The sequence below is a fragment of the Anabrus simplex genome, chromosome 3 (assembly GCF_040414725.1).
Source record: "Anabrus simplex isolate iqAnaSimp1 chromosome 3, ASM4041472v1, whole genome shotgun sequence".
NCBI lineage: Eukaryota > Metazoa > Arthropoda > Insecta > Orthoptera > Tettigoniidae > Anabrus > Anabrus simplex.
This window is the reverse complement of record NC_090267.1, coordinates 477,572,136-477,597,102: the sequence shown is the minus strand read 5'-3', so window position 1 is coordinate 477,597,102 and position 24,967 is coordinate 477,572,136. Positions and strand designations below refer to the sequence as shown.

Sequence of the window (24,967 nt, the reverse complement as noted above, 5' to 3'; positions counted from 1 at the left end):
GAACGTTTTCATGCTGTGTTGTTGAAAGTTGAATTGTTAGGCTTGGGTTATAAGATGGTCTCATATGTGAAGTAATCTGGAATGAAAAACAATTTTTTAGTAAATAGAAAAGCACACAGTGTGCTTTTGTTTAATTCTTGCACATGTGTGCATTTCATTTTAATAATAATTCTTTTTTTTTAATTCGTGCATGAAAATAAACAAGAAAAAAAAAGTAAGGAGAAAAAAGGCACATCTGAGCACTTACTTCCTCACTGGGCAATCCTTGTCTTGGCAAGCCTTTGTGTGGCCTTGTGCTGTACTGAGTGTGGTCTACTGTTTGCTGGGAGTAACAGCCAATTAAGGGAAAGCTTGATTGTTTTACCTGAAATTGATAATTACTTCCTAGGAGACTGTTAGTAAACCAGGCAATGACACTGAAATGGTGTAGGAAACTTGGGCAATATTTAGATTCAAAATTAGGGTGAGTATGAATGTATACGCACTGATAATTTAGAAACGAAATGCAAAAGAAATCACATTCATATTTTTATTAATTTAACTTCTATGTTCTTTTCTTTAAAGGGTGACATTTATGCTGCTGCATCTATTGGGATTTAAATGCCTGTCAGAAAACACAGTAATTCTGGCCGGGCAGCCACCCTTAAATGGGGAATTCCAAAGGATTAAGTTTTATTATAATAATAATGTTTTTATGTCCCATTAACTACTTATGACAATTTTCGGAGACGCTGAGATGACGGAATTTAGTCCCGGAGGAGTTCTTTTGTACGTGCCAGTAAATCTACCAACATAAGTCTGACATATTTAGCACCATCCAATACCACCGGTCTGAGCCAGGATTGAACCTGCCAAGTCGGGATCGGAAGGCCTCAAGCATCTTGAGCCACTCAACCCAGCAGTTAAGTTTTGAATAAGAACGTATTCCTGTGTAGCACACAGGAGTAGACCCACATTACCTGGATAAAGCTGTTTCTCAGTATAAAGTACCCAGGCATTCTGAGTAATGCAAGGTTTGCCCATTATACTGTATTACTGTGTTCCAGGTGAGGTTCCAGTATCTTTTGTTGTTCCTATCCTAGATCAACCATCATAACTTAGACCTTGAAAACCAGTATCTATTTGATTCAAGCAATCAACTGCATGAAGTCTCATTCAAGGAACTTTTGTTAGAATCTGTTCTGATTCTTTTCATATAAACAAGTAATGAACTCCATTCCTGTTCCATATAGACTTTAAATACCCAAGATAAAATTCTAAAAATATTTAATTGTATAAAGTCCACCTGTTCTGTACAAGTTTACCATTTGATAAATGATCTGTCTAAAAAGCTACATAGAACATGTTTTGATCTAGCCTAGAGGTCATCATCAGCTAAAATAACACATAGATGAAAGACATACAAAAACAGTGATACATAAAAAACTTAAGATAAAATACAGTCAACAAATGCAATAGCAATCTATGTTTAAAATGTTCATAGCTTCAATCTTGGATGAATCTAGTTGTAACAGGTGTGGGGTCCAACTGTATTTAACACAACTATTGGTTGGCTGGAGGAATAATAATATTAACAATTAATGAATTCTTTTTCAGGTTTGATAACCCAGCATCTGTTGCTCCAACACCAGTACGTCAAATGACGTATCATTATCTAATCAGTGTCAACCTGTGGTTACTGCTCTTTCCCTGTGACCTCTGCTGTGACTGGACAATGGGGACAGTTCCTCTTGTGGAATCACTCCTAGATAGTCGCAACTTATCTGTCGTTTTTTCATATGCAGCTCTGTTGCTACTTGTGTACACTGCAGTTACCACAGAAAACAGACAACAGTCGACTGTTATTATCATGGTAAGTAAAGGGTTTTGTGATAACAGTAATGTCAGTTGGTATCTCAAAAATCTGCTTTACTGTAATATACAGGATGTCCAGTAAATGGTAGACCAAGCTGATGAGGCATGGACCTTCTCTAAAAAGGAAGCATAACATACTTCATTTTAAAATCCTATAAGATATAGTTTTGAGGATATAGCACATTGAATTGTGTTAAAAGTGAGGCGTTGGTAATGTTTGTGGTTGGCACGTAGCTTGGCGCGTGCTCGGTCAACCAATGGCTTAGCTTGCCTCATTTGTCCGCTGTGTATAGCTGCTGTAAATGACTCGCACACTATTCTCACTCATTTGCTTTTCCAGGACTGTTTAAAACATTGCCGTATGTAGGTACTGTGGAATGTTGCCTAAGCCCATTATTTGTTCTCATACTCCACTCAACGTGGAATAGTCTAAAATAAAATTATGTTGGCGTTCTTTCACACCCAGCTTGGCTTGCTCTACTATTTAACAGAGACTGTGTATAACATGAGTCATTTGTCAGTTTATGCTTTCTCCTTTTCAATGTAAATTTTAGGAAACAGATGGAGAGAGGGCTGTAGTCGAGGGTATATGCCATATGTCTTCTGCTTAACTTCATTCAGTAGAATATACCTTCTGATTACCGCACCATTAGTTTAGTATCTCGTGCCTGCAAAATGTTAACACTTATTATTTACAGAAGAATGGAAAAACAAGTTGAAGCTGAGTTGAGAGAAGATCAATTCAGCTTCTGAAAAAATGTAGGAACATGTGAAGCAATCCTGACTTTACATCTGATCTTAGAGGATCGAATCAAGAAGAACAAGCCCACGTACATGGCATTCGTAGATCTAGAAAAGGCATTCGATATTGCTATTGGCTTTATGTCGCACCTCTATAATTTTTACAATTCTTCCTATTCCCTTTCTTTGAACAATGGTACAATGCTTACTTGTTGCCAATCTTCAGGTATCCTTTTATCCTTCCATATGGCATTGAGGGCTCGGTATAGCCACTGTAGTCCACCGCTTCCTGCTGCCTTAATCATATCACTATTGAATTTGTCTTTTCTACTTGCTCTACCTTTGGTCATTGCTTTCACTGCCCTCATTATTCACATTATTCCATAACTTTTTAAAATAAGGACACATGATGCTGTGTTTTTTCAATTTGTTTTAATTTTGCTTATTTCAGAGTCTTGCATTTCTGACATTGCCATTTCTGCCAGCCTCAAACTTGTTCTTCCCGGTTGGCTTTGTGGTGGCAGAAAGAATTCTCTACATTCCCTCCATGGGCCTTTGTATGCTTGTAGGCTATGGTTGGAGTTTACTTGCACAAAAACGGTAAGACTTAAATTAATTAATCACTTTAGAACCCTCTCTGCTTCTTATAACTGTGTATTTTAGTTATAAATTATAAAAGTTGTTGACAAGGAATAAAAAGCCTGCTGTACCAGGAATTGTTAATATACATTGTGGTCCACCTGCCCCTTGTAATTTAGTTTTTTACAGGCCATAGTTTATTGACAAGCTAAAAAATTTCTTTTTCTCTGTATAGAATTACTACAACAGTGTGTTAGGGCTTTCACTCAAGAATGCATACAACCTTTACCTGCGATTTTAATTCGGGGATAGAATCTCTGATGAATGCATAAACAGTCACAGTGTGAATAAAATTTTCGTTAAGACAGAAAGCATACATTAAGACTATGAACAAATACTGTATACACTACAGACTTCCGACTGCATGCTAGTTCTTGCCAAAGCTAAAGTGGCAAAAGCATCTACCACTATCGGTATGAAACCATGCTGTACAAAGACAAGTTCAAAACCCAGACAGTTGTAGTTTTGTTTTGTTAATGCCTACTACAGCGGATGTTGTATAATCACTAGGGCCCGGATTAAAAAAAAAAAAAAATGCATATGCAAATGCATATCTGAAGGTTAGTGCATATACAGATATATTTTTCTCTTATGTTGTGATTGATTATCCAAGATTTCTGAACAAAATGAAAAATCTAAAGAACTCTATATGTTGTACATCCACTGGCAACACGAGAAGCCTTTCCCGATCAAGGAAAGTGCTTTCACTGTCGCAATACAATCAAGTAAACGGATAATGACCCTTTTGACAACAGCTATTTCCACCGGAACCTGTTCTCGCAAGATGGGGAACTTGGTTATCCGCAGTATCATTCTACCAGGAGAAATTTAATCAAGTAAATGATGTAGTTAAAAGTATTGATGATAGTCATACGGCAGGTGTTAGTGAAACAAAGTGCACATCTGAATCTGAAACTGTATATAAAGATATGAGTTTCATCTATATGCATTATTCATCACTTTAGATGGCAATTAAGGACCTAGAAACTCACGGTGCACCCCTGCACGAATCCCTTCAGTTAATTTAATTTAAATTGTGTCCCTGGTAAAATTGGAGAAAAAGTTAAAAGGACACTCAGTGTGGTGTTGGACTCAAACCGAGGACTGAAATGGTTAAGCAACTACATAAGTAGGATCAGACAGTCTTTACCAGAATGATTTTCCAAGCAGTCTGCGTCAGTATACAAGTGTTGCCCAGTTACGTCCGTCAATGTAGAACGATCATTTTCAACGTATAAATTAATTCTGTCCGACAACAGAAAGTCACTGACCCTTCAAAAACATTGAAAAACAGTTGATAACCTACTGGCATACATCATTTTGCAAGTAATTAAACTGTTTATCAATTTAGCACCGAGTTAAAATTAAATAATGCATTTGTAAGTGTATTTTGTTTTATTTTTAGTGCATATTTTCATTCATATTCAACATTTTTAGTGCATATATGCATGCATATTTTTGGAGTTTTTAGTGCATATGAATCCAGGCCCTAGTAATCACATACCTACTCGTTCCCTAAGAATGGATTTTTATTTGGCTTCCACTACATGAGCATTAACTCTAGAACTGACAATGTTAAATATTGTGGTGGAAGCCATATTTGGCAGCTTTTACTTGTCTTAATAAAATACAAAATTACCGTGAGGTATGAAATAAATCTGTGAAGTTTTATGTATCTGTGTAAAGCTAATACTCTGAGGATTGTCGTAATACACGAAATTGCATCAATGTTTTGACTAGAAGAATGTACCAAAACCAAACAAACCAAACCCCCTGGCACTACAGCCCTTGAAGGGCCTTGGCCTGCCAAGCGACCAGATTGGTGTGAAAATGTCTCGCATAGGTTTGGTTGGTGTGTGCATGTCAGTGGGCTTGTCATACTGATATGTAATTAGAAACTTCTGGCTTAGCGAGGAAAGCAACGGGAAACTATCTCGCTCCTTGTTTCCCTAGTATGCCTCTTCATTGACACCTGGGCCATGTATAATAGTTATTGGCGGAGCTGTTGAGGATCAAACCAGCCTTCGGACTGAATACTCAATATACATACATGTAGACGATTTGAGTTATGCCGTACATGTATAAAATGAAGCTACAAATACCTATATTTTAAAAAATCTTCATAGAAGATTCAAACTTGCAGATCTGAAGTATAAAGATTTCTTCACACCCATTTTACACTTGTTTACTTATCAGCCCAAGTTTCTCACACAACCTCATTTTTTCCATTACAGATTGGAACTTCATTGATAGTTGCCACTATGGTCACTGACAGTTTACCATGCATCTGTCATCTTCTCTAACACAGCTTCTCAGCTTTTGTTGCAGCCCTCCTGTCCTTTTAAAATAAGGCAAACCATCTAACCAACATTGTGAAACAATAATCGAGAACGGGACCACTAGATTGAGAAGAAATTGAGAATGCTGCTGTTCTAAAGTTTTAACTTTCATTGGCGTTTTTCCATCACTTGTCACATTCACCTGCACGTTACCCGAGGCTTGGTTTCTCAAACTTTTTTGCTCCCACTCTCCCCCCCCCCCCCCCTGCCCATTCGATGTGATGGTGTTCCTATAAAGGAAGACTTTCGGCCTGAATTTTCGACACAGTGATTTCATCCTGTTTCGAATTGTTATAAAACCAAAATTTTGTAGACTAAGAGGTCTGCAACCTCGCTATATTGTTTGTTTCCATTTGTATAATTTCTCATTTCTTTTCTTCTTAGGTTAACATAGTTTTTAGATTCAATTACGTTTTGTATTAACCCCTGTTTTCACTTAATTTTATCGCAGCGAGTTATTTATTGCTCCATATGATGATGTAAATATTGTATATTGTGCTGTTTTTATTTCCATCATGTCTCTCTTTTGTTTTTTCATTTGTTCCTTCATTATGTTTTTTGGCACATTTTTGGCTTGTATTACGTAAATTACTTCAACCCCCCCCTTTTCACTGTAGATGGCTCAAACGTGTCAAAACATGTTTGAATTTGATTACTCCATCTCATGATGGAATTATATGATGTATTAAATTAGGAGGATACACTTAATTTCACCTTTGTAAAGTGAAGATCTGAAAGAATACAAGTGCTTGCCACAAAGACAACACACATCCTCGGTTGCAGGGATTGCAGTACTAACCCATGCCCCCTCTGCTTCAACTTTTATTTTGGTAGCACATCTCTGATCCATATGTAGTCATGCCACTATCATCCTGCTACCGTATGTGACAGTAGACGGTACTTACTACCTGCGACTGTCTAGCCGAAGGTCAAGTGGCCATCACCAACCTTGACACCCAAAGTAGGAGCCAATGCTTACGGGCGAAGCTTTTGTGTAGGAAATGACACATAAATTCACCGGAAAAGAGGACATGGTCAGCAGTTTAGATGCCGGAAGAGGAAACGGACGAACTTTCTCCTGTCGGTCTAAGCAATAATTTTCATTTTTTGCCCGCTCTATAAAATGCGAGTTTCTTCTGTCAACATCATCTGTACTTCAGTGAAGCATTTGAGAAAGGCGTCTGTACTCCTGAGAAGCGACCTAAAGTCGCTCTGCCCTGGGAGTGGCAACCCCACCATAACAATAGCCTATATATGAGAGGAAGACCTAGAACAAGGTGGATCGATTCGATAAAAAGGAGTGAAGAAGAAGAATCCTGGACTGGGACAAAATGATAGAAGAGGAATGATGGAAGGAGGGAGGAAGGTAGAGAAGTGCCATAAATGCCCTGACCCGGCAGTGGCTGGGTAAGGGGAAATAGGAGGAGGGGGATAGGGGGATGATGATCTCTGGTTCATAGTTCATAGCATTCATCCAGGATCTGCAGCAACAGATCACTTCACACAATCTATTAACTTAATTGCATTATATTATAAGAGCAAGCAATAAACAACTTGTTTGTTGACAGTTCCATTCTTTTTGTCACAAACACTGCATGTAGTTTTTAGCTGTGCAGGAAGGGCTTAATTTACATTGCTGATATACACACATCAAGCCGAGCAATATCAGCCCTGAAGAATTACAGTGGAACCTCAATATCTCGAATCACCTCAGGAGCTAAATTTTATTTCAAGTTATCAAAATGTAGAGGTGTAGAGAATGCTGTTTTTGAGCATAAATAGCACATAATTGAATCATATGTATCTACGGGTTTATACTAAATACATTACTTTTAACAGTATTTTAAAATATACAAACAAACTCTATTTTACAACATCACTTTAATTATAACCCTTATTATAGTAACTTTCAGAAGACAGGATACAGTACGTGCAGTAGTTAAACAAGAAACATAGCTCCGTTAACACCTTTGGAAAACATCCATTAGTCTCTTCTGTTTGTTACTGTTAATCTTTCTGAGACAGTATTAATACACTGTCTCCTTGTTTGACATTTTCGAGTTGGAGTTTATCTCCGTTGAAAATATTTCGTCTTTTCTCCATGCGAGAGATATATGGACATAATCCTTATTATAACTTAAAATTATGAGCTGCTCCCTTCTACGGCGACAGAGGATAAGTTACTATTTATTTGAAACCTTATTATGCTCTGCAGCTTGAAATTATGTCGTGGCTGTAAGTCACTATTTGTTAATACTCTCTGCCAGGAGTTGTTCAAGTTCTGGGTGGACCGTAACTTATTGCGCAGCCCTCCTGCGCAAGGAATGAAGTCAACTTCCGCTTACCGTTGTGAGTGCAAGAGAGAGGTTGTCTGCCGTAAACATGGAAGCCGAACAGACGTGCGTACATAGCTCCGCTATGTTGTGCTACTTCAAGATCGTACCAGGCTAATCCTGTGGATATTTGGGGTCACATTGCCCAATTAATGTATTTCTTGTACTCTGGATAACCCTTTGGAGCATCGCAGATGTTGTATTGCTACTAACTTAAATTAGTTTGAACTTCGGCCTAATGTAAGTAACAGCGTTCTTCTTCAACGCCTCCGGGAAGACTGTAAGTTTGAAACCTTTCTTCTAACGGCATTTTGTTACAATTTCATCGAAGAGTTTGTGCTAATCAGTTGGTGACACATGCTATGCCTCTCCTGGAAATACGATGTCGAAAATTACCCGAACCTTATTTTTTTTAAAAAAAAAAACAATAATGCTGTAATTATAATAATAACATTTTTGGCGGCGTGTTGTGATTAGATACCGGTTCCCGTGTTTGGTATAATATTTCAAACTTGGAATTGTTCAAAATTGGAAACCCTTAAAAATGTGGTACAAATATTGTAATATTTGTTCTGGTAACTCTTGGCATTTTCCTTTTTAAAAAAAAAGGAAAGAGGTGATGTCTTGAGCTCGAGTTAGAGGAGACGTTTTTAGATTGTGAGAGATACTAAGGGAGGCAGTTTTCGTAAGGTTTTCCGGTGGGAATTTTTCTTTTTTGCCTGCTATTTCCCCTTTTCTTTTGGCTTTTCATTTCCCTCTGGGAATTTGTTTTTTTTTTTAACTTTTCGTGCGGTCTGTTGATTGCATTGTTGTGATCCTAATTATTATTGGTCCTCTCCCTCGGGTCTGAACTTGAATTGTTGTTGTTGCCATGGGGATGGATATTATGATGATTGTGATGAAAATGTAATGGACGTTTGTGCGCAATTGCTTTAATTGATGATTTAAAAGAAAAAAAGGATTTTTCATGCTCCGGTGATGTCTGAAAAGTTATATGCTAAGTCCGTTTGTCTTTAATTTTGGGGCCGATTATCTATATGTGTTTTGATCCATTGGTTGGTATCACTGTTCGCCCGCGTGTTGTGATTTTCTTGATTTTTTCCTTTTTCCCTTGTTTATTTCGGGATTTTCTTGGTTTTCTTCCTTTTGCACGAGGTTTAGAAACCTTATATAAACTCCTCGCCTAGTATCTCGTTTGGTTGGTGTATTTTACAAGTAAAGAAAGATTAACTTAATTAATTTTATGCAAGTAACTAAATGACGTTGAAGGTATTTAACTCAACCTAAGGTAATTAAGCCGAAGCATAATTTATTTGTAATTTATAACTAAGAAGATAGGCTGGTTATGAAATTTATATTGGGTCCCAATAAACTAGGCCGGTTCGAACCGTAGGTTAGTTATGTTTTGATATTATTTCCCTGTTTAATTTTTTTTCTTATTCCTGTTGATGTTCTGAGTCCAGAGTTATTTTAATTTTACTTCTTTCTCTTATTAAATATATTTATTTATTTCAAAGGTTCCTGGACGTGTCATTCTTGTAGTATTTGAAACCATACAGTGATAGCTATTTTCATTCTTTCCACGGCCTCTGGTCGCTTGTCTTATTCGTGGTAAGTACCTTGTGATGGTTTACTTTTGGGGTGATTTTGCAGGAAATAAATAAATAAATAAATAAACTTCTTGTCAATACCATGCAGCCGAGATTTGTAAATGGAGCTTGTCATCCGCGACTTCGGGGGTTGCTTTCTTACGTGACCGGTAATTAATTCACACCCAAGAAATAGAGTGGCTTCACCGATTTTCCGATCACTAGAAGTTTTAGTTTTTTAATTCCCATCATATTAGCGCCCAGGATCATTTTAATCCTGTCTTTACTTGTTAACTGCTCCTCACAAACCACAAATGCCGTATTCCACAGTTAATGTTGCACAAAATTCTAGTTACAGAATTTTTTTCTTTAAGGGAGGAAATGTTTGCTTCAAGAAATTGAGAAATTCGTGTAACCGAATTTCTTGTAATAAAGAAATAAATACATGTGAAGAATGGGACAGGCGGCCAGGAAATTTAAGTCGCTTCGAGATACTGAAAATTAGTCTAATGGAGGTTGGAAATATCGAGGTTTGACTATTATACTCGAGCCAAAAACATACAAATTTACAGTTAATGTACAGATCGTTTTGAAGTATGCAAAACATAACATGTGAGATGATATTACGCATGCCCAGTATTTTGAATGTCCAGTGCACTCGGAGTGGCTTGTAGGACATCATCCTCTGTGCAAGATTTTGGGCACTGAAGCATGTGGCTCATGGTTTGTTATTTTCCACGTTCACATCTAAACACACATTTCTTCAGGTTATCCCTAGATCTTTCCGCTCCTGATCGTAGCCTGTTCAGGAACTTCCACAGCAGCCAGCTCTCAGTATGCTCAGCAGCTGGCATCCATCCACAAAGGTCAGGGGTCCTCTTCTTTCACAGCTCCAGCCTTGCCTTCTCTGGTGAGACAGTAAGCACCTCGGATGTCCGCAGGAAGCTCTTCCGGGATCTCAGCCGTAGAAGAGGAGGACTATGTCCATGCAGGGGGTGGGCGCTATTCTGTTCCACTTTAAACCTCTTCCTGTTGGCAGCTATCCTGAAGAATAACAGTGTTAGATGGATTGCATGTCTTCAAGAATTATAAAGTGTTGGTGGACCACTCTGTATAAAACAGCGTCCCTCTTATAAACTCAGACCGAGCGCATGGTGTTTGTATTCTCTGCTATGGCAGCTGCCTGAGCCAAACATTGGGCGCGCACGACTGCCCTGCTTTCCCTAATCGTGTATATAATCTTAAATGAAATCTTACCTTATCAAAGATGCTGGAAGTGCCGTCCTTCCTGCGTTATGCAGGCACTGTATCTGGTAACCACATTCTGGCTGATGCGAGTGAGTTCTGCCACTTTAATGTTTCTGATTTCTTTTTTTTTTCTTTTTTTATTCTTTCTGTTCCTCCAATGTGTGAGGATTTGTTGGATACACTTTTTCTTTTAGTAAAAATCACACACTGTTAGATCTGGAGAACGAGGTGGAAATAGACCAGCACTGATCACTCTGTCTGCAAACACTTATGAGATTGTAAGAAGGGAATCTTCTGCTGTATGAGCAGGGGCTGAAACTTGCTGAAACCACCCATGCAGTTTTTCTTCTTCCGTTAACTGATGGAAGAATGGCGTCAAAATGTCATGTTGGTACCTCTCTGCATTTACTGTCGTCTCGAAAAAAAATAGGCCCAATTATTCATCTTGCACTAACAGCACACCCAACACCAATCTTCCTATCATAAACACCATTAGAATTTTCTGTATAATACAGGGTCTCTCTTATAAACTCAGAATGAGCGCAGGGTGTTTGTACTCTCCCCTATGGCAGCTGCCTCAGCCAAACATTGGGCACGCACGGCCGCCCTGCTTTAAACGTGTATACGATCTTAAATGAAATCTTACCTTATGAGAGATGCTGGAAGTGTCCTCCTTCCTGGGTTATATGACTGTTTACACAGCCATTAAGATGAAACCAGAACTTTTACATACGAAAATACGGTGTTGCAGTGATAACTATCTCACCATGTTAACAGCTGAAATTTAGACTGGCTACTGATGCTTGCCAGTTCGAACACGTTCAGGCTGCTTGCAAGGTCAAGAACTATGCACGCGCCTCCCATACTGCAGCTGCCGTAGCCCAGAGTACAAACACCGTGCGTTCAGTCTGAGTTTATAAGAGAGACCCTGTATTCCAACAAATCAAATCATTCACCCCCTTGTTTTATTATATACTTAATTTTTAACTGTAGCTTTTTCTTTATCTTCAGTGTGATCGGCAGTCCTTTGTACATAATATGTAACATGAAGTGCAACTTAATACTTCTTTAGTTTCATTGCTTATGACTTCTTTATTGCTCCAGGTGTAAGAAACTGGCCTGGCTGTCTCTTGGAGTACTTTTGTTAGTCCATGGCTGCAAGACGTACAGTCGTAACTTGGATTGGGAGTCAGAGTATACTATTTTCATGGCTGGGCTTAAGGTGAATCAGCGTAATGCCAAGCTGTTCAATAATGTAGGGCATGCTCTCGAAAGCCAAGGTCGCTTTGAGGAGGCATTGCAATACTTCCAGAAGGCTGTGAGGTAAGAGCTTATTTTTAACAATTTAAATCCTTTTAGGCTAAAGCAATTAATCAGACTAAACTTGGTATTTTTCAGTTGTTATATTTAAGCCCTAACGTAATGCATAGGAAAAGGGAATGGCAAAATGATAACTCTGAATAAACGTGGTAAAAGACTACAAACACACAAGATACACAAGGAAACACAAGAAGAGAGACACAAGACCGAGCTTGATAGCTGCAGTCGCTTAAGTGAGGCTAGTATCCAGTAATCGGGAGATAGTGGGTTCGAACCCCACTATCGGCAGCCCTGAAGATGGTTTTCCGTGGTTTCCCATTTTCACACCAGGCTGTACCTTAATTAAGGCCACATCCGCTTCCTTCCCATTCCTAGGCCTTTCCTATCCCATCGTCGCCATAAGACATATCTGTGTCGGTGTGATGTAAAGCAAATAGCAAAAAAAAAAAAAAAACAAAAAAAAAACAAAAAAAAAAAACAGACACACAAGACGTGATTAGAATTGAGGAGCTATCTGACGGTGAGATAGCAGCCTCGGTCTAGAAAGCCAAGAATAACGGCCGAGAGGATTCGTCGTGCTGACCACATGACATCTCGTAATCTGCAGGCCTTCGGGCTGAGCAGCGGTCGCTTGGTAGGCCAAGGCCCTTCAAGGGCTGTAGTGCCATGGGGTTTGGTTTGGTTTGGTTTTTAGAATTTCATATACAATAATCACTAACATTGTTAAAATTATTCTTGAGGTGCCATCATCTACCAGAGGTTGGCCATCATTTTGGCATTTTGAACTTTTAGATTTTATTTTATTTTCCTCTCTTTGCTATTTGCTTTACGTCGCACCGACACAGATATGTCTTACGGCGACGATGGGATAGGAAAGGCCTAGGAATTGGAAGGAAGCGGCCGTGGCCTTAATTAAGGTACAGCCCCGGCATTCGCCTGGTGTGAAAATGGGAAACCACGGAAGACCATCTTCAGGGCTGCCGACAGTGGGGCTTGAACCCACTATCTCCCGATTACTGGATACTGGCCGCACTTAAGTGACTGCAGTTATTGAGCTCGGTGAAACTTTAGAATTGGCAACTACTAGGAGTAAATTTGTACTTTTACCATACCAGTCCCTCAGAGTTCCCAAGCCATGACACTAACCCCCTCAGCAGCAGGACTTTTTTTTTCTTTTCCCCCCCACATGATGTGAATGATATACAATATCTGTACATCGTTATACAATGGAGAGTTGCAGCAGTAGCCGTAGTGTACAAAGGAAAGAGTGGTAAACATAAAGCAGATAACTACAGGCCAGTCAGCTTGACATACGTTGCACGTACGCTCTGGGAAAGCATTCTTTCTCATTATAAAACAAAGCAGTCATTAGGCTGTGAAGGTCCTGAGAGAGGTGGAAGGTAAGGGCTTAGTTCGGTACTTGGTGGGATAGAGTGGTTAGTTCTACGCCCACACCTTTGTCCCCAGAAATGAATCTGGTACTCATTTTTGGTGTAGACTGAGTGAACCTCATGGCCACGTGTACTTGCAGAGGTCGAAATTTTATTTTTTGACTTCTTGATGAGTAATCAAACCCAAGTCATTCTGGGTGAACTGAGCATGCCTTCTCTGCCTCAGCCAGCTAACTTCTTTATCATATAACACACTTGAATAAAATAAAACCACAGACTACTGAATATTATTTAATAGAATAGTTGGAGTAATTAATTACTTAAAAATGGTGTATACTCTTCAAGCAAGAATAGTGTAATGTGTTGGTTGTGTAAATAAATGAAGGCAGAACCTGGTAGCATTTTACTATTAAGATTTATTATCTAATTACTAATACTACACATTTACACAGACAGGATAGCCAAGCTCACAACTTATACTCATAGTTAGGGGCCGTATTTTTTGGTAATAGCGATACGCACAAAATTTTTCATATCTTCTTTCTAGCCTATGTATGACCTTGTAGGTACCGTACCGTAACGTATTTTAGCGAAATGAACTCGCGAAATATCGCGAAATCTGATTTATTACGCGAATCGCGCAAATAATCACGAAATATACCCCACTTGGTATGAAAAATGCGAAATCGTATCGGAAAAGATCTCCAATAAACGTTTAAATGCTTCTGAGAACTTGACTATAGAAGTTTCTTTCTCAGTTGATTGATAGTGCTGTATATTCTCTACACAAATGCACACAAAGCGATGAGCCCTGTTTATCGGAGGTATGTGTATTCAGTTCCGCGATCTCTAAGGCAATCATTAAAATTCGATATCTGTTATCGATTACAGCAAATGGCGTTGTGTTCGTAGCAAGATCGGTTGTAGATACAGCAGTGGGCATTATACTCTTTTGCAGTGAGAGTTCACCACTTATGAAACTTTATCAGCAAATGTCCAGCATTTAAGTACAAAAATGCTGAAAACTAAAGTCACAACAGTTTTTCTGAGGGCCGAGGAATACAACAGTGAGGCGTTCTATGTATTTGATGTTGCAAGAAAGATTCTAATGTGTAAGTACTGTAATGTTCGCATTACGTGAAAACGAAGGGACACGTGCGATAAATACTGTAGAGAATCAGAAACATACAAAAAGAAGAAGAATGAAGCAAATGAACATAATTTTAAGCGGCAAATAACAATCTGCGATACTTTACACATCGCAAAGGAGTTGAAAACTGGTAGAGAGCAATTTGTAATAGACACAACAAAAGCATTCATGTAAACCAGCATTTCTATAGAAAAACTGCATAATCCTGGCATGAGGACATGGATGAATATAAAAGGAAAGATAAATAATACCGACTTTATTATAAAATATGACTATATTAGTAGGCCTATTGTAAATAAATCGCACCGAGCTCGATAGCTGCAGTCGCTTAAGTGCGGCCAGTATCCAGTAATCCAGATAGTGGGTTCGAGCCCCACTGTCGGCAGCCCTGAAGATGGTTTTCCGTGGTTTCCCATTTTCACACCAGGCAAATGCCGGGGCTGTACCTTAGGGTCACAGCCCTTTCCTATCCTATCGTCGCCGTAAGACATATCTGTGCCGGTGCTGGCTGAGTTGTAATAATGTTATTGTTTTTACGTCCCACTAACTACTTTTACAGTTTTCGGAGACGCCGAGATGTCGGAATGTTGTCCCACAGGAGTTCCTTACGCGCCAATAAAACTAGTAACACGGGGCTGACGTATTTGAACACCGGACTGAGCCAGGATTGAACCTACCAACTTGGGCTCAGAAAGCCAACGCCTTAACTGTCTGAGTTACTCATCCCTGGCCTGGCAGCACCAGCATATCCATAAATATCCTCCAGGGATATATGGCTTTGCAAAATGCAGTGAAAGCACGTCTGATAGAAGAGAAGAAAGAAGACATTGTTAGTGAAGTTTTAGGAGGTTCGATAGGAGACCACAGTAAATTTGCACCAAGTGTTCGCAAGCATTATGGTTTCCGACGTCTAATGTGGTCAGTGAAAGGGGCTGCTTTGTTTACAAAAATATACTTTCTGACTGTCGCACAACTCTGAATCCTGAGAATGTTGAAACCATGCGTAGTTTTTACTTTGAAGACAAGTCATTCAAAATGTAAAAACGTGTAGAACCAAACCAAACCCCACGGCACTTAACGCCCTGAAAGGGTCTTGGCCTGCCCAGTGACCGCTGCTCAGCCTGAAGGCCTGCAGATTACGAGGGGTCGTGTGGTCAGCACGACGCATCCTCTCGGCCGTTATTCTGGGCTTTCGAGACCGGGGCCGCCATCTCACCATCAGATAGCTCCTCAATTCTAATCAGGTAGGCTGAGTGGACCTCGAACCAGCCCTCAGGTCGAGAGAAAATTCCCTGACCTGGCCGCGAATCGAACCCGGGGCCTCCTGGCGAGAGGCAGGCACGCAACCCCTACACCACATGACCGGCAAAAAAGTGTATGCTATGTATAAATTCCTAACTTCGTTTCGAGGTTTCAGTGATTTATATAGGCCTACCAGTATTTATTTCTATAACATTTTGTATATTTGGTTGTTCTAAGGTTTAATAACAATTTAATACATTACAAGTGTTCACTTTAAAACCGCTAATCAGAAAAATTAGTTAGATTTACCCCATACCATAAGGAATATGTCACAAGAAACATCGATCAGTATGACAATTTATTTCACGAAATACCTACCGAAATAGTGTTAGTTTTAACACCGAAATCAACAGTTTTATTTCACCAAAAAATAAGGCCCTTACTCATAGTATTTCTTTTAAGAAGTTGTTTTACGTCACACTGACACAGATAGGTCTTATGGCACAATGGGACAGGAAAGGGCTAGGAGTGGGAAGGAAGTGGTTGTGACCTTAATTAAGTTACAGCACCAGCATTTTCCTGGTGTGAAAATGGGAAACCACGGAAAACCATATTCAGTGGGGTTCGAACCCACTATCTTCCACATACTGGATACTGGCCGCATTTAAGCGACTGCAGCTATCAAGCTTGGTTATACTCGTAGTATAGAACACACACTTACACAGTTTGTGCTCTCTCTCACTTAGTTCTCACAGTTTATTTACACTGATACACACAATCTCTAATCACTTACACTACAGACTCACTCAGCTGCTCAGTCACATCGTTGGCATTGTCACAGTCTACAGTGCGCAGCCCGTGCACAACAATCTCGCCGTTCAGGATGATGTTCGCTGTCCACACTCTGATGAAACTCTGCAGGCTACATACGTTGGTTGGTAACGCTGCACCAGAACGCCTGATGTCCTTCTACAGCAGCTGGTCCCAAGAGCCACACGTGATGACAACCAAACAGGACGATACTCAGTTCGACAGAGGAACACTCCACAGACTGCCCCTCTCAATTCAGACTGTCTTTTGCTCTCAACTGCTAACTGAAGTAGCATAATTGATAGATGTGGGGAAGGTACTTGAAGAGACTGTCATTTAGGAATTTCCAGGTAATGTGTAAATGGACGGATACCAGTTGCTGGAAAGACACAGTACAAAGTGTGATAACTTAACCCTCAGTTCGTGTGTGGTGGTTATTCAGAATTTTCATTCAGTGTTTGAGAACTTCAGTTACAAGTATGGCTTATGAACCAATGCAAAGTAATCTTATTGAAATTTCCGGACTTAAAGAAAATCGTTCAGTTAAGCCTTCCAAAGTGTATCCGCATCTATCAATGCCACTACTAGTTCATCTCCTCAGTCAAAGCCAGAGCACCTAATAGTGAAGCCTGTGTGCTCTAATATGGAAACTGATATTACGAATAAACTAGTGAAGTGGATTGTGCAGGATAGTAGGCCACTTAGTACTTATCGTGGCACTAAAAGGTTTTACTGGAAGCTCTCTTTTCTCATTTACTATCGTCCCTGTACAGACACGGTAACCAAATAAATAGGTAAACAAACAAATTAATTAATTACTTAATTAATTAAACAAACATAAATAAAAAGATGGCAAGTTGTATAACGTAGAAAGATCAGAATTATTATTGATTCAAATGGGTATGTCGCAATTCAACATAACATGATTACGTTAAACATGTTAGAGAAAACCACAATGCCGCTAATTGCACAGAAGAGTTTGAAGATGTAGTTCATGAATGGGATTTGGAAGAAAAGTTTTCGCTGATAATGCAAGAAATATCGTTCTAGGAGTTGAGAGAGCAAAGTACGAAAATTTTTGGTGTGAGCACACACTCTACAATTCATTAAGTTTAAACAAAGCTGTCAAGGATAATGTGCAAACCTGGTTAAAATTTGATTAATCGATTAAAGACATTACGTTAACTAATTCAAATATTTAATCGATCGACAGCTCAATTATAATCATGTTCAGCTACGAGTTGATACATTTTATATTAGAAACATTACTAAATTAATTCACTTATTGTGTGACTGGTGGATCTCCAGACTTCAGGAGCCCCATCATTAGCACACTGGTTAACAGAATAAAATAATAATAAATAATTATTATTGTTATTTTAAAAAAAAACCTTCATTAAGAAAGAAGTCACACCAGCACTGGGGAAGTTGTATCAAAATATAGGGGTGTCCTTCGAAGTTTCAAAAATAAACAAATGAAATAGCGTATGGCTTTTAATATCGGGAGTGTCCGAGGACAAGCTCGGCTCGCCAAGTGCAGGTCTTTTGAGTTGACTCCCGTACGTGATGAGGATGAAATTATGATGAAGACAACACAAACACCCAGTCCCCGTGCCTGCGAAATTAACCAATTATGGTTAAATTTCCCTACTCTCCCAGGAATCGAACCCGGGACCCCAGTGGCCAAAGGCCAGCATGCTAACCATTTAGCCATGGAGCCGGACTGAAGTTTCAAACAAGGGTGTGAAACCAAAAATGAAATTAATTCTGATTTTAAACTTCTCCCTCAACATTGAATGTGCTACCTTCCAGAAATCGCAGGATTTTTAATGGTTTTTGAAAATTTTTCATTGCTAGGGTAAGCCATGATAATAACATCTTTTGGAATGCATAGAAAGATCGCACTTTCTTCTACACAAAAATGAGTTTTAATTATCATAGTAGTGCAGCAATTTTTAAATATAAATTTATGAATATAATAAGTTTTACAAAGGAGAAAAAAATCTGACGCAGCTATGGATGCCAATTCGGTTAATATTTCGAAATTTGACTTTGTGGGCACATCTACTGAACCACACTAATACAGATTGTAACCTAATTGGTCAATTTGCACCGATATCCTTGTTTACAACCAGGAATTTACATTCCCACTGTTCTTTGTTTGACGACGGGGTTGCATCGAGTTGCTGAAGGTACATGGGAAACACCCACATTTTTAGGAAGCGGTATAAAACAGTATTACTGAACCCACTTCAAGGAAGCGATATAAAACTATGTTACACTTCACACCAATTTGAAATTAGCTCATTTTCTGTATTTACTAGCCTGAAGCGCCAGAATCATGACGTTTACTTAGTGTGTAATTGTTATCCTCATCTTCGTTTCCAGAAGTCGTGTCTACCATAAGCACATCCATTACGGATTCGTTGTCGAACTTTTGTACACTTGAATTAGACATGCTAAATATTCACAAGAATTACACAAACAAGCCTGCCTCTCGAACACACACTCTTCCTGTCCGCATGTACCAAACGTACTTTCCCGCCCATTTCACAGCTGAGAGTCAACGATGATGCAGCCTTAGGTTATGTAGGAACGTGGCTGTGTTATCAATGCCTTGAAAGAAGAGCTCTCGACTTATGCTCATAACTAGTATATTTTATGCCTAAAGAAGCATTCAACAGTATCCTAGTGAAGTCACAGCTCGCTGAAACGGCTGCTACAATTTTTTGGCTACAGTGAAGTCGTGCCCGTAGTTTCTCCGAGCTCCGTCAGCAGCAATGAATTAGCGCGCCCGTAGTTTCTACGAACGGCGTCTCCAATGTGTTAATTAAATTCATTATTTTTACTGGGAAGTTTGGAAATGAAAACCCTGTATACAAGTTTACGAGTCTTGACAAAAAGGAAAACTTCATTTGCTTTATTCATCCTTTCCATCGCCATGGGAAAATGGTAATTTAAAAATATTCTCAACCTATTTGTGGTTAGAAGAAGAGAGCTTTCCCTTTGGTAACAATGAATCAATCCCTCAGGCTGAAGTGAATAAAAACTGTTATTACCCAGGTGTAATCTATCTCTTTACTTCTCAGTTTACACAATCATTTATTCTGTTAATGAAATTCTCATGTTTACTTGCAGTGTCCAAGAAGACGATATTGGAGCTCACATCAATGTGGGTAGAACATTTAATCATTTGAAAATGTTCAAAGAAGCAGAAGATGCCTACTTAAAGGTAATGAGTCTATTCTGTATTTGTAATTGTATGTATTAATGCTTAGCATTTCTAAGACTCGGTAAATAACAGAAACCGTTAATAAAAAACTGAAAACATATTTTTCTTGAATAGACCTTCAAATACAGGATACAGTACTTATACCTTGAAATATGCAGTGGAACTTCAATTCTCCGTTTTTGGAGGGACCATGGAAAAACTTACAATACCGGAAAACAGAAAATCCAGAAACAAATTAAATCTATCAGTACAAAAGAGCACAACACAATGACAAAACCCTGGCTTTTTTTTAATCATCCCTTGTCATTTGATCAGTAAATTTTCATTTCCCGTTTCGTGTCAGAATGAACATGGCACGACTTGGACATTGTCACAGCAGTTAGAAGTACAACATAGCACGGCTCGCATGACGTCACAGTGCTGTACACAAGGCTGCCAGTACAGATTTTGTTATGATGTACTCAAGAATACGGTTCATAGCATTAGTATCAATTCTCAAAAGTTCTTGAATGCATTATGTTTGATTCTGCCAGTCTTGAAAATCGCTTGATCAAGAATTTATCGTTGATGGGGCAGATATTTCTGGATGATTGAAGCAGAAATTGTTTCTTCAAGGAGAGAATAATGCAGGATTTTTAAAACAAGATTCAGTTAGAATTTTCTCGGGACCACGTAATTTGAACAAATAATCCAAGGAAATGTTGTTTCCGGGAATGGATAATCAAGGTTTCACAGTAAACAGATTCTTTAATCCAATTTTGCCATGTTTCAGATTTTCAATGTTGTTTGAGTTCCACCATAAAGTGGAAGTCATTTCTTTGTAACACATTTGTGAACATTAGTAATGAATATCTGCTTTGTTTCTTTTTACAGGCAAAATCCTTACTTCCAAAAGCCAAGCCTGGTGAATCATATCAGGCCCGAATTGCTCCGAATCATCTGAATGTATTTCTCAACCTAGCCAATTTGATTGCCCGTAATGAAACTCGTCTAGAAGAAGCTGACTTACTATACCGCCAAGCCATTAGCATGCGAGCTGACTATACACAGGCCTACATTAACCGTGGTGATATACTGCTCAAACTGAATCGTACTAAAGAAGCACAAGAGGTTTACGAAAGGGCGCTCTTCTATGACAGCAACAATCCAGACATATACTATAATGTAAGTTTTCTATTATATAATTGCATCTTAAACTCTTAACTTAAAATTCAAGATATTTGTGCCAAAAATGAAAACTCTTGAGAATATTTTGGCAATCTAACAGTATGCAATTTTATAACCCTGAATATAAACATTTTCTGCATCTAGTTAATTAAGTAGCCACAAGAGGGCATATATCTTCAATCTTTACAAATTCTTGTCACAGAGTGAGTGAGCCCTCCATCCACCATTGCTTGGCAGAGCACCAGCTGACATGAAAAAGTGGGGAACATGCCTAGGGACATCAAATTTTCTCAATTGCATTTCATTAATTGTTTCAAAATGGGTAGCGATGATCTTGATTTAGAGTATAGTGGATTCGAGGGTGCTTTTACAGAGACTGGAAATGATACTGCATCCTCAGATGATAAAAGCAACCAACATTGTTTATTGAGCTTCAGGATGGCAAGAGATAGACATGAATACAAGACATTTTAGCTCAGTCACAAGTTTTTAATGGTAATACTTCACAGAAAGCTTTTACAGAATTTACATTTGTTTTCAAAGCAGTTAATATATTCAGGCCGTAAATATGTGGGTTTTTTTTTTTTAAGAAATGTCTGAATATTCTAATTTGCCATAATGTAAAAGCATACGCTTGTAATTTATATTAACTGTTTGCAATAAGAAGTTTTGATTATTTTACCAATATTTATTTTAAATTGTTAAGTTTGGGGGTGAATAACATTTATGGTTGCCATTGATGCTTTCATGGCCCGTGCTTATAGATATGATATAGGCTTTTAGGCTTATGCCGTGTCAAGAAAATAAGGTGAAATTCTTTACGTTTCGCAGAGAACTTTGCCCTGCGTCATCAGAAGAAAATCTTGACTGTCCGTGAGAAAGGCTTCTCAAACAGTGAGGTTTGAATTTGGACGTTATAATAGAAGTGGAAATGGTACGTTCATTCGTCACCAGATGGCTCCCCGGATGTGGTACAGCGCTAGTGTTCAAAGCGGAAGCTGACGGAACCATCAGAATCAGTCTGAGAGGTTCACATAACATGTGTATGCACATATGAAGGTATGACATTGACACAAGCCTGGAATGAAACATCTGGCGATGCGGAACGTACAAATTTGGAAAACACCGAAGCAAAATAATAATAGTGAAGGGACAGGGAAGGGAACTACCTGTGTAAATCCTTAATGGCTGGCAACCAGTTATTACTTAATTGATAGCCAGTGTCGCTGTTGAAATTGTTAGGATTTCTACATATTTCCACAGCTTCCCATATAATCCTGGACCTGTAGTGTCTAGTGTGGGTAAGAGCTCGAACATCTTGGAACATGACATCATGACCCGATGATAGACCATGCTCAGCTATTGTTGATTTGTCTGGCTGGTTGAGACGAATATTACTTTCATGTTCCTTGATACGAGTACCAGTGGACCGGCATGTTTGGCCAATGTATACCTTACAGCCAGTACAGGGAATTTCGTATACCCCAGGATGTAAAAGTGGGGACAATTTGTCCTTGGTTTTACCCAGACTGTGAGCAATTTTAGTGCCAGTGCCTAACACGGTTTTTATATTGTGTTTGAGGAGGACCTTGCAATTCGATCTGTGGTGTTATGAATGTAAGGCAGGAAATGCTCATTTTCATATCATACTCTCTATAACTCTTTTTATGATCCGAGATATTTAATTTCAGGCTTTCAGTACAGTCTGCCATTCAGACCAAGTCGTCGGCATTATCCATTTCCACTCAATTGAATCCCTCCCTGCCATTTTATACCTTTTGGTCAGTGATCCAGCTCATACAAGTGTACAAATATTAACTCGTTTGGTGGGCGATGCTGCGAGATCCACGGCTACAAGTCGCTTGCACAGCAGGGAACGCGGATAAAGTATATTTGCTGATTCTATTTTTATTTTATTTTATTTTTTCCCTTAGTCACCTTCATGCAGAGGTTTATTTCTTTTTTCAGCAGCGTATTCTGGATGAGTCTGCCCTCTGATGTGAATTTTTTCAACTACGTTCTTGCAAAACCAATCTGTCATCCACGAGTTGCACCATAAAGAAGATGACTCACGTCCGGGCAAGAATGACCTGAAGCCTAATAGCCTCGTGCTGAAGCTTTAGCTCATCGCCTAATCGTCCCATGGATTCAATAATATTGATGTAGAAGGGATTTCTGTAGATTCTGATACTAAACAGACCTCTCTGATGACACATTGGAACTGTGTACCTGGTTTATTATCCCCAGTCTTGAGCTCTTCCTTCACAACTGGAGTTGTGTTTACTGCGAGTAACACAACATTTCTTATAACACGCATGTGTTCCATAGTACAGATACAATTCATGATTTCCTTCCAAACTGCAGAGACCAGGGTTCTATTTGGTTCTTTTTCTTACATTTTTTCTACTAAAATGTCTAGAAAGAACTACCGGCCTCCACCGTTAGAAGATGATGATTTACAGGTCACGATAAACAAAATGTTGACATTTAGTGGGGAGGATAGTGATCTTAGTGAAGTAAGTTCTGCCAAAGGTGAGTTCGTAAGTGACAGGAATTTACCTGGAACAAGTACTGCAGGCTGGAATGTACAGGCCCAGCTGATGCGAATGTTTAGCAGTCGTGAAAGAGACAACACATGTTTGATTCCAGTTCAAGTAGCGATCATGACAGTGGCGACAATAATACTGATAATATTAGAACCAGTGCAACTTCTTCATCAACTTAGACTGGAAATGGACAAAGAAGGTCCTGCTTTGATCCAAAATTCCATCATGATGTAAGGGGAGAGTTTTTAGGAAAAACAAAACTCAAGCCAAATATTTGAATTATTTTTGATGACGAGATATGTCGGAACATAGCTGAACAGACAAAAGATGCCCAGCAGAAAATCACACATAAAACCCAGTTTAGTAAGTTGAAATGAAGGAGTCGAGATCAATACCTGCTCTGGACAAATAAAATCGAAATAAAGCTTCTGATGGGCATACTCTTGCCGCAGAGAATTGTACAGAAACCTAAATTAGGGCATTATATTTCTCTCAATCACTTGTTGACTACTCCTATTTTTTATGAGCTGATGACACAGAAGAGATTTTTCCTTGCCGGGCTGAGTGGCTCTGACCACAACTTGGCAGGTTCAGTCGTGGCTCAGTCTGGTGGTATTTGAAGGGGCACAGATACGTCAGCCTCGTGTCGTTAGATTTACTGGCATGCAAAAGAACTCCTGCGGGACTAAATTCCAGCACTTCAATGTCTCCAAAAACCAGAAAAGTAGTTAGTGGGAGTAAAGCCAATAACATTATTATTATTATTATTATTATTATTATTATTATTATTATTATTATTATTATTAGTATTATTATTATTATTATTATTATTTTATATTTTTCCTCCACAGCTTTTTACATTCCTCTGACAATGGGGTGTATAATGGACAAATTCCTCCTAGAATATACAAGATAAGTAGCAAAATTTTCAGAAGCCTGTACTCCTGATGGCAGAGTGTTAATTGATGAGAACCTCTTGTTATGAAAATGGTGGCTAGGGTGGAAAGTTTCCACACCAAGAAAACTGTCGTGTTTCGGAATGGAATCATACAAATTATGTGAAGCCAGGGCAGGGCATGTAACATGATCTGCTTCCGCGTGTATCATAATGAACAGCTGTAAAAGACATAACACTGTGAAGACTGTAAATACTGTAAATATTACCTGTGGTGTAGTGTAATATAGTCCGTGTGTGTCACTTATGAATTGTAGGTATATAAACTAAATCCCTCAAAAGCGCTAACCAACATAACAGAAAATTTTATGAGTATTATAATTTATTCTGTCTTGGAAGCTAAGAATAACGACCACGAGGATTTGTCGTGCTGACCACACGACGCCTCATAATCTGCAGGCCTTCGGGCTT

General features: G+C 38.9%; 2 protein-coding genes across 2 annotated transcripts in view; one reads left to right on the top strand and one right to left on the bottom strand.

Annotated features, from left to right (window-relative positions):
- LOC136866871 (protein O-mannosyl-transferase Tmtc3) overlaps window positions 1-24,967 on the top strand; it is a 90,753-nt gene that overhangs the window by 51,295 nt on the left and 14,491 nt on the right. The window contains exons 8-12 of the mRNA XM_067143965.2: window positions 1,597-1,852; window positions 3,047-3,195; window positions 11,848-12,066; window positions 19,795-19,888; window positions 20,762-21,052. Of these exons, the coding sequence (XP_067000066.2) occupies window positions 1,597-1,852; window positions 3,047-3,195; window positions 11,848-12,066; window positions 19,795-19,888; window positions 20,762-21,052 (1,009 nt within the window). The remainder of the gene's footprint in view (window positions 1-1,596; window positions 1,853-3,046; window positions 3,196-11,847; window positions 12,067-19,794; window positions 19,889-20,761; window positions 21,053-24,967) is intronic.
- The window catches only part of LOC136866537 (RWD domain-containing protein 2A), a 126,772-nt gene continuing 118,739 nt past the window's right edge, over window positions 16,935-24,967 (bottom strand). The window contains exon 5 of the transcript XR_011017946.1: window positions 16,935-17,035. The gene's annotated coding sequence lies outside the window, so the exon portion shown is untranslated. The remainder of the gene's footprint in view (window positions 17,036-24,967) is intronic.